General features: G+C 27.7%; 1 protein-coding gene across 1 annotated transcript in view; it reads left to right on the forward strand.

The window, feature by feature from the left end:
- LOC107457473 (protein couch potato-like) overlaps positions 1-10,436 on the forward strand; it is a 230,925-nt gene extending 220,489 nt beyond the window's left edge. The window contains exons 7-9 of the mRNA XM_071187649.2: positions 1,532-1,752; positions 5,335-5,404; positions 7,123-10,436. Of these exons, the coding sequence (XP_071043750.2) occupies positions 1,532-1,752; positions 5,335-5,404; positions 7,123-7,134 (303 nt within the window). The 3' untranslated portion in view covers positions 7,135-10,436. The remainder of the gene's footprint in view (positions 1-1,531; positions 1,753-5,334; positions 5,405-7,122) is intronic.
- The last annotated feature ends 476 nt before the right edge of the window (positions 10,437-10,912 follow it).

Here is a 10,912-nt window from a genome sequence, read left to right on the forward strand (position 1 = left end):
CTATAGTAGGATACTCGTGTAGTAGGAGGCGTATAAAGTAGGATACTCACACAGTAGGATACTTATATAGTAGGATACTATAAAATTTTAAAAAAAATATATCGGATAAAACGTTTGCATAAAATTTTATAAAATTCTGCATATGACGCAGATTTAAAAAATTAAAAAATAAAATGAAATTCTTAAAGAGGAAAACATTTTTAAAAAATTTAAACAAAGTGTTTTAAAATGATCACCCTTAATATAAAGTTTTAGAAACACTGTGAAAAATTTATATAAAAAATATACACATTAAGATCGCAACTTAATATTTAAATGTGGAAAATACAAAAACGCTGTCGAAATATAATTAGTTCAGTTTCGGGGAGGGCGGTTGTGCAAAACACGAAAACATGTTTAATTGTAAGTTAAAACTTTAAAGTGCTCCTATTAAGCATACTTCAATTCTTCTCCGTTTCCTTCCGCAATCAAACAAGTTTTGGTATTTCGTACACCCGTTTTTCCTTTCTGAGATTCATCAGATTAAGATAGTGTTTTTATTTTTACGATAGTGTTACATATTAATTTGAGACCCCATTAGTATATTTTTTTCTTCATTTTTGATTAGGATTTAAAAATTTATATATATTAAGAACAATCTGTGGTAATGGGAATTCTGTATGCAGGAAAAATTAATCAGACGACAGTCTATGAACAGAAGGTAATACGGAAAAAACGATAAACGGATCGTTACGGAAGGTATAGGGTATTTCTTAATATCCTCCCTTAATATATATCTTAATGAAAAAGTAGGCACTTTAGGAATCTCCAAATTATATTTCAGGAGGTCAGAAAAAAGCTGCAAGTTAAGGCACCAAAACCAGTTTGATTGCCTGGTATAAATTGGAAGTGCTTCGACTAATATCCTTTCCACTTATCTCAATTTTCTTCAGCAATTAAAAATGTCTTGATGTCTGCAGATCTCAATTCCTCAGTAATGCATCATTAAATGTTAGTCGCGGTTTTTTTTCTTACTTGAGCAGGAATTAATGACTGCAAAAGAGTATACTTTTGTGAAATATTTTTATTATTATTAGTATTTTCATGAAATAATAAAGGAGTACATGATTAAACCTACTATTTTCATTCCTGGTTATTGTTGTATCAATGAGAAAAAAATATTTACATATTCAATGCAGTTATTTTACTTAATTACGCGCTATTGTTAATAAACCCCACATTGATTCCCGTCTTCATAATAATTTAAATATTTGTAAAACAATAGCATCTGATAATATTAAATCCTTCAACGGTCAACTTTTACTCCTTACTTATCAGGACAATTAAGTAATTTGATACTTTAGCCTAAAGTAATTCAATCTCAGAAGGTATTAAGTAAAGAAAATAATAATAAGAAAAATAATAGCATTGTCAATGCAAATGAAATATGATTAAAATAAACAATATAACGTTAAGTATGCACAGTCCCTTTACCAAAGTATGAATGTTAATGCATATGTGGCTGATGTTTGGTTGTGTGTGTGCCCCATAGCCGCCCCTCACTGTACCTCATCCCATATCGCACGCTGCCATGCATCACCCGTCACAGCTGCCACCACCACCGCCACATTTCGTCGCCAACCACGCTACAACCGCAGCGCCAAATTCGACGCCACCTCCAACTCAGCCGCAGCCGCCACAATGCTCGACACTTTTCGTCGCCAATCTCGGACATTTCATCCAGGATCAGGAGCTTAAGGATGTCTATGGAAGGTGGGTTCCCTACTTTTATAATCGCACGCAGTTTTCCTTCCACTTTACTTCTACATATTTTTACGAAATGTATGGACATTTTAATCAAGAATTGTTTTCAGGTTGCACCTGTGTTTAAATATCAAGAATGTAAGCATTCTAGTCCAATGGAAAGAAAAGAACAAAGCAAAATTGAGGAACTAAATGTTGAAAGAGCTTCAATAAAATAAAGTACTATTGTAAAATAAAAAAAAACTAAGGATTTTCATCAATGTGAACTGATCAATACAAATAGCTTTTTATCTAGAGAACAAAATTTCACATACTCTCAACGTTAACTCTAACATTTTCTCAATGTTAATAGTTGCAGGCCTAATCTTAAATATGCCAATTAATTAGAGCAGACAATATTATAGGTTATAAAGTCAGACAAAAAAACGTACTTTGTCTGATTAAACCTATTTTTGACGCATTCGAATTTCGGGCTACCCCTCCCCCCGCAAAATACGAGGAAGCCAAAGTACAGAAAATATGGTTCAACTTCCTAAAATAGGGTTTCAATTTAGAAAGTATGATATGTTTTGAAAAATATGGGCATAATTTGGAAAATATGAACCAACAATTTAGTCTATAGAGCTCACAGTTTAGTCTATAGTTTGGTCTCCTTAGTGATAATTTCGCTTTTTACGTATTTCACAATATCTCGGAAAAAATTTTAAGCAAATCGAAAAAGTTTTGCACGAAATTTCAAAATTCATTGTCCAAGGTTGAGTAGTTTTTAATAATATATAATATTTTTCACTATATTATTTAATGACGGCTGAAAAAACTTAAATAATATTGCAAACATATTTTTTCATAATTTTTTCATCAAAAATCCAAAATCCAAAAAGCATTGGCCGGCTAGCTCTTGACATATAAAAATTAAAATATACGACATTTTAAAATATTATTACTCAGAGACAATTTAACCGAGTTTATTCAAATTTTATAATTTGTCATTTAAAATTACCTAGCTGAAAATGGTGTAAAAATTTGAATACCTTACGATTCCATTTTTTTTACCATTATTAAATAAAATAATAAAAATATTAATAAATAATTATTGAAATTATGTTTTACACAGGGTTATCTTGGTATAAACGAAATTTATAATTTTGGACAAAAAATTTTCGATTCGCTTTAAAAATTTCCGAGATATAGCGAAATACGCAAAAAGTGATATTTGCGTTTTGAAATCCGAACTTCCAATTGCTCTTCTGACTTACCGAGGCGATATTTTCCGAATTGCGGCTACCCACCCCCCTCCATATTTTAAGTTTCAAAAATCCAAAATCGTTTAGCAAGAAGAACGCTTACATTCGGAGCACATTTCTGTTTCTCATCTCGAAATTTTAAATATTATTTGCTTTAATTAGTAACCATGTTAAGAGTAAGACCATTAAGATTGAGTTCTAGTGCGTGGAAATCGGTTATTCAGGCTGTTTGCTTTTTTATTTTTGCGCAATACATAAAGAATTTTTCAAATTGGGCTTAAACGCTTTATTTATGAACATTACCGAAGTTCATTTTTGTTTAAAACCTCATTATTGCTCTTTTCCAATAAATGGGTAATTTTATTTGTGAAAAAACTTAAAATATTAGGGAAAGTACTTGATAACAATTAAGTTGACAAAACATTTAGAAATCATAGTTTATACGCAAAGATAACATTAATAATGAACAACTTTAATAAAAAATCATTATAATACTTTCACATAACCATCACTAAAAACATTTTATAATTATCTTTCTACTCATAATGGTAGTTTCGTGAATATCACACAATTTATTTTAAAGTTTCTATCACAGGAATGTTCTATCACAGGAACTTTTATTCAATTTAAGAAATATTATGAATAATTCAACCCTCTATTATTAATAATTTGCAAATTGCGGATATTTTTTTTTTATATTTAAAAAATAAAATTTATGCCAACTTTCATAAGTAATTTTTTTTCTTAATATTCTAATATTATCAATGTTGAGAACATTGAGAATTAAAATCATTATTAAAAAAAAAACACTTAAATAACTTTTTTTTCAAAGTGCAAGATTCCAATATTAGACCTATTTTAAATAAATGTCATTCATATCAAAAATAACATCTATGTTACTGGTACAGCACTCAAAAAGTATTTTATTTGATTGAATACTTTATAAACGATATATCACTTGCATAATACTTTTATTTGATGTTAGCACACGACATATAAAGGAGCAAAAGAGCTTCCAATAGTAGTTAAATTTATATTTTAAATAATAAGGAAAATACAATGATTGCCAAAACTCAATAAGAGAATTCTCAGATCAAATTTCTCTACATAAAAGTTTCACGATTGATTGTCTAAGACAAAATTGCCTTACTGTCTGACAAAGCTGTCTAAATGTTTAAATAAATAGAAATGATTTTAATACGGTTGCGTTTTTTTATTACTCATAACATGTATTGTGATCTAAACTTTTCGTTTTTGGTTTCGAATTTCATTGACTGTTGTATGTATTTTTTAAAGACGCGTATTGAAATTTTAAGTCCGTTTTAATTCATTTTTGCGTAGTCACAATCGATGAAGAGTTGATCTATAATGAATTTTACCGTTTTTAATTGCCCAATTGATTTTTTAAAAATTAAAATGCGAGCAAACTAACACAAAAACAACATCATAAGCAAAAGTAAACAAGCTCAAGAGATGGGTGGCTGTTTCGGTACTTAAACCAAATGCCATTATACGTGACAAATAGATCGTCTTGAACGTTTCCACTTGTGTGTGCATTACATTATTTTTATTATTTTACATATAATAGATAGAAAGTAATCTAACATTAGAAAAAAACATTTTTATTCAACTATTATCATAAAATATTAAAAACAGATTTTAAAATTTTATGGTTAAAAAAAATACTGTCACTCCTTCTGCCAGTCCTGCTTAATGTAAATTAAACATCTACAATAAAAAAAATTATGGTAGAAGAATGTATGAATAAAAATCACCTCAGAGATCATCAGGAATTTAAACACATGAAAACTTTTTAACATTCTAATGTACTAACCTCTGCACCGTCCTGTCTCATAATGCGAGTCGTTTTAAAGTCAGATGTAATAAAAATGTCAAAAATGTAATAAAGTTATAGTGGATGACAAAAAACTACTATTTACCTCTATTGATATCAATCAATAATAGTTTTCATGTATATTTTACTTTAAATGCTGAAATATATGACGAAATAAATATGTAAATGATGTAAAAACTATATTTCATAGTAATATTTTCATTAAAAATTTTCCTACATTCCTGATTGTGCTGTTTAAGAAGATTATAGCAATCTTAGCTAACGATACATTTGGATAAAAATCCTTTGTCTTAACCTTCAGTTTTACATAATAAAATTCATCGAAGGAAAGTTTACAACTTTGTTAGATAAAATGGTATAAAAACTAAATAAATCTCATTATGTATGCATAATAATTCGATACTTCTTTCTAAGCTCTCTTTACTTAAAATGGAACGATTTCAGGGCATATAGTGTTTAGGGTACTTTTCTCAAAATCTACGTTTCTTTCAGTTTTCCTGGTTTTTGCCGACTACGAATGCATAATAAAGCTCCAGGACCACTTACATACGTGGAATATAAGGTAAAATTTCATCATTGATCCTTAATTATAATATCTAGATTCTAGTATTACAGTTTTAACAAAATGTTAAAAAAATCATAAATTTCTTGCTAAATTTCTGCATTTATTCTTAACTTAATCTACTTTTTCATTGCGGCATATTCCTATACAATTGATTAGAAGATTTTATCAGCTAATGCAAAAATAATATACCTCTATAATAAAAATATCCCCCTATCATGTAATATGAAAATAATATCGCTCTATATAATCTCTTCCCTCCGGAAAATGTTTAAAAAATGGGTATGGAAGACTATTTGTTAGTTTGTTAGCCAATTACAAAGTTTCATAAACTACTCAATATAAGTAGTAATATCAATATATCAATAAATAATACTAAAAATGTCCTAATTCATAACCCATCATCTATTCTCATTTATTATAATACTTCGAAATAGGTTTGTTGGGAAATATATTGGAAAAGTAAAGGTACATTTTGTTCCAGGGAAGAGAAATATTTTGTGGTAAATTGACCTTTCTGCTCACTGTTATTTGTCATTTCTACCATGTCACTGATTCAAGTAGGCTAAGAAAGCTGATTCGTCCTTTTTTTTTTTTTTTTTTTTTTTTTTACTAAATAAGCGTGCGTATCATATGGCTGTATCACGCAGTAAATAAGTTTCAAAAAGTTCATTTATAATAGCGAATATCGAAAATTCACCATTGATCTACTTAATAATCATGACAAATACAAAAAAGTAAACTATCTATGAGTTTAAAAAAAGAGAAATTAATGCAGATATGTTTGTGATTCACAGTGCTTGCAGAAAATTGGATGTTTTTCCCTTACAAATATTTGAAAAAACTTTTTAAAAGAATTGCAGGAGCTCCGTTATATTGGACAGTATCTGTTCAGTTCACACTGATCTTGCTCTAATCAAACTTATGTTACACAATTTGAATTTTCATTCTAAAATTAGAGTAAAATGGCTGGCAGCAGTCAGACCATCAAATCAACCGTAAAGTTAACGGTTAGGAACGTTTCTTTACTTAACTGTTTACATTTAATAAAGTTAAAAAACCATGAATACAAAGCTATACAGTTTAGTAGCCATTTGCAGCTAGCAAGATTTCGAAATTGTGAAAATGAAATTTATTTTAACTTTGGAGTTGGGATATGATTGAGTTATATTGTCATCTTTAAAAAACAGTGTAATGTGGCTTAATTAATTTATCGTGTTGTTCCATCTATTTCGAGAGATAACAAATACTAGACGTTTTTGAGTTAGGCAGCTCTGTGATGCTGCCATCTATGTGTGAATGAAAGTTCTGCATCCAGTAGTTGAAAAAAATAGAGTATATATTGGGATGGTAGGGCTGGGACACGAACTCCCGTTCAGTCGTAAGACAGTCAAATTTGTCCTCTCCACTAAAGTATGTACGTACCTGGAAAATACAAAGTCGCTACACAAGGTGTTTTGAATTAGCGGATAAAATTCTTGTTGTTTAACCGTATTAAGTGAAAACAGCAAATAAACGATTTTTCTCACAGTTATCAGTTTGAATACCATTTCTTTTATGGTTATTTAACTGTTTTGGTTGAATATGATGAAATAACAATAAATTAGGTTATCAATTAACCATTTTTTTTCAGGAAGTTTCTAACAGTGTATAAATGGCAAACACTAGATGCCCTTAAATAAATTTTAAATGAATAAATATCTGAAATATTTTTATAGCTATCAGAATGAAGACCAAGACTACACAATGAGAATTGATTTTTCCCTTGGAAAACCAAACATCGTAGATGGACATCTCCCACTGATATAATTTGTGATCACACCTTTGTCAAAATGTGCTTATCTGAACCTTCTTGTCTCAAATACGTTGTTTGTGGTGTCTACGTTTTTGAACACTATCTCTCCTCGTTTTGTTCGTCGTGAATTGGATAAACGTGATATTGTGAAGAGGAAAATTTAATCTCTCAATGAACCGTCATTATTGTTGTATTTACCAATTCCTTCTCTTATGACCAAGCAATTTATTCAGTTACTTTTAAAAGTTATTGCATATGTATATAGATTGGAGAAATACTCCATCTTCTGGTGGCTCGTAGTAGAATATATTGCTCACAACTGATTTAAATGGTCTAAATGGTTTTAGTTATATATGTTCTGCTATTCAGTTTTTCAGATATTTTACGAACGTCATTAGTTTTTGATGGTACGTATTTGGTTTAAGAAAAAGTAATAAATATTTAAAGTTAGTATAAAATTTTTTGGATGCCTTAAAGGTATAATACAGTTTTGAGCAACTGTTTGATCCTTTTCAACATTTAAATAGAAACTTACTTTAATTATATAATCAAGTGTTCAGACAATCCATGTAGTACCAAAAAATGTATTAATACCAGTAGCGATTATTATACAACTTCGGTATGAATGTAACACAAACCTGTTTCCATCCGTCTTTTGTATATGTAAGGCAAACTGAAGCACCTCAGTTATTTTCTTTTTTTTTCTTTAATAAGACTTTCTGGGAGCTCTGAACCAAACAATGAGTAACACAACTGTCTTCTCAATTAGGAGACAATTGCTTTTTCAATTTTTTCGTTCATGAACTTATAAATGCACATTAAATCATGTTTTAAAAGCCTGACAAAGTTCTTTTAATTTACAGTTCCTGAATAAGGTACTGAGATCTGAATTTGTAATAAAATTTTCAATGCACTATTATTTCACGTCTACCAAAAATTTATATTTTTATCAATAAATTTAAACGGATAATTTTATTTTTTATTATTTCTGAAATAATCTTTTTGAAAGTAGTTGTTGTTAGTTGTTTTGTTGCTAGCAATCAAAAAACTCTTTTTACATTAGAGATCTACATCATACGTTTTAACGTTTGTAACGGAAACTTAAATAGCAAATAGGCTGCTCACTTTAATGTTAGGTGTAAAGCAACTTGAAAAAAGCAGTATAAAAATTGTGTTATACATTTTGTTGTAGTTCATGTTTATTTTATTTATAAATATTATAAAATATTTAAATTTCTTTAGATAAGATAACCAGGTATAGTACAACACTATGAATAGGAATAAAATATAATTAATTTTTAATTTATATTTTATATTATTTTTAATGCAGAATGAAAATTATTTTTAATATTTTTTTAATTGAAAAATCCCCGAAAAATGTTTCTAAATGTTGTGAATGATAATCCATAGATTTTTAACAAGTCTGGAATATACTTTACGGTAGAAAACTATACGTTACGGCACGTTAAAATCGGCATTAATAAATGTTAAAATAAAGTAAAAACTTGCTGAACAGAAATTTATAAGGTAAATTTTAGCTCGTTATAAGGAGAAAACAGTCATTTGGTAATTTAATTTGAATTTGAATCAAAAATATGCAGTTGTTCTCTAAATAAATAACGTAAGTTAAAAGAAAGGGTAACAAAAGTCTTGTTTAATTATTATGATATATGGTAAGTGAAATGGATTATGATATATGAAAAACCCCAAAAAATGATTCTAAACGTTGTGAGTGATTGATAATCAATAGATTTTTAATATGTCTCTAATATATTTTTATTGCAAAAAAATATTACTTTATTCCACGTTAAAGTTGGCATTAATAATAGTTAAAATAAAATAAAAAACTTACTGATCAGATTTTGATTACATAATTTTTATTTCATAAATAAAGACTAAAATAATTAATTTGGGATTTAATTTGAATGAAAAATGTGCAGTTGTTCTCTAAATAAATAACATAATTTAAAGAAAGGGAAAAAAGCACTTCTTGCTTAAACTTTATGAATATATTATAAATATTAGGATACCTGGGGTGTTCTAATTACCTCTTTTGCTTCAAAATTGAAAAAAATTCAATTCAATTAGTTTATCAGATTTATTTTAAAATTTGTATGATTATTCCTATAAAGAGCCATCAGAAGAGTGGAGGCTAAACTGTTGAACATATCAATAAGATGTCTAACAAGCCTTGAAATAAAAGGTTTGTTTAAAATAAAAATAAAAAAATACCCTGCCGTGAATTTCTGTGTAAATGGGTTCTTAGTAGATCGTAAGTATTTGTGTCTTAATGTGATTGAAAACGTTTAATATTTCTGTCAAAACTTTTGAAAATGTTATTTCTGTGATTGCGCGTACTTTTTGCTCCTTTTAAAAGAAATGGAAGTGTTGAGAAAAGGAGATGAAAGTATAATATATTATTGGTTTTTATCAATGGTTACTTATTAATGTACATAAAATGAAATAATGTACATGCATACGCATTTTTTGCACGCATAAAATTATGCATATACATGTATACTTATAAATAAATGCATACTTATGTATGTATATACATACGTAAGTAAGTAAAACTAAGCATGTATACACAAATATACGTACGCATTTAAGCTTATAAAAGATAGAAGTGTTTTATTCCGTCTATATAGATGTTTGTGCGCTATTGTGTTGCGCCCAAAATACGCAAATTTATTGCTCATGAATTAACTATACTATCAGTATTTGTTGTGCAATAATAAATCATAATTATGTAAAAATTATTAAGTTTGAATTCAAGTAAATTTAGTTTAAAGATATGTTAGTTATATAAAATACTAAGCAGCATAATCCGTATAGAATTATAGTTAAAAAAATTCCATGATTTTTAATTGGTAAGTACTATCTAGGCGAGATGATTCAAATTTGTAAGTACAATAAAAAAAGAAAACAGCATTATTACTATTATAATTATTATTATTCTGATAACAGCATTATTATTATTATTATACTGATAACAGCATTATTATTATTATTATTTGGAAAACAGCATTATTATCACTATTATTATAAGAACATTATCTATGCAAGTTAATTAAAAAACTAAACAGTAAATCCGTATAGAATTACAGCTAAATAATTCTATGAACTTTAATTGCTAAATACTGACTATGAGAAATTATTAAAATTTGTATGTAAGAAAACAGCAAAGATAAAAAAGGAAAATAGCATTATTATTATTATTATATTTATTATTATTATGACAGCATTATCTAAGTTAGTAACTTAAACTACGAAATAGTATAATTCGTATAGAATTATAGTTAAAAAATTCTATGATTTTCAATTTATAAGTACTATCTGTAGTGATTCAAATTTGTAAGTACAGTAAAAAAATAAAAACAACATTACAAATTATTCTTATTTTGATACTGATATGTGATTTAAATAAATAGCAGCATGATCCATATAAAACTTTAGTTAAAAAAAAAACTTTCTAATGATATCAGATAATTTATACCCGTAATTATTTTTCATTAAAAATGTTGACATTTTTTTTAAAAGAAAACCCTATCTTTTTCTTTTTATTCTTTATAGATAAGTGAATGGCAAAAATTTATAATTTTCTGAGCAAAAAATACTGTTTAAAATAGGAGTAAAAACGATTGATAAATGATCCCTTAAACCACCTTGGACTTAAATTTTACTTCTCATTTTACTTTCAATGATTTCAACCT

This window comes from Parasteatoda tepidariorum, chromosome 11 (assembly GCF_982258835.1).
Source record: "Parasteatoda tepidariorum strain Cologne lab strain chromosome 11, Ptep-v5.0, whole genome shotgun sequence".
NCBI classification, from domain to species: domain Eukaryota; kingdom Metazoa; phylum Arthropoda; class Arachnida; order Araneae; family Theridiidae; genus Parasteatoda; species Parasteatoda tepidariorum.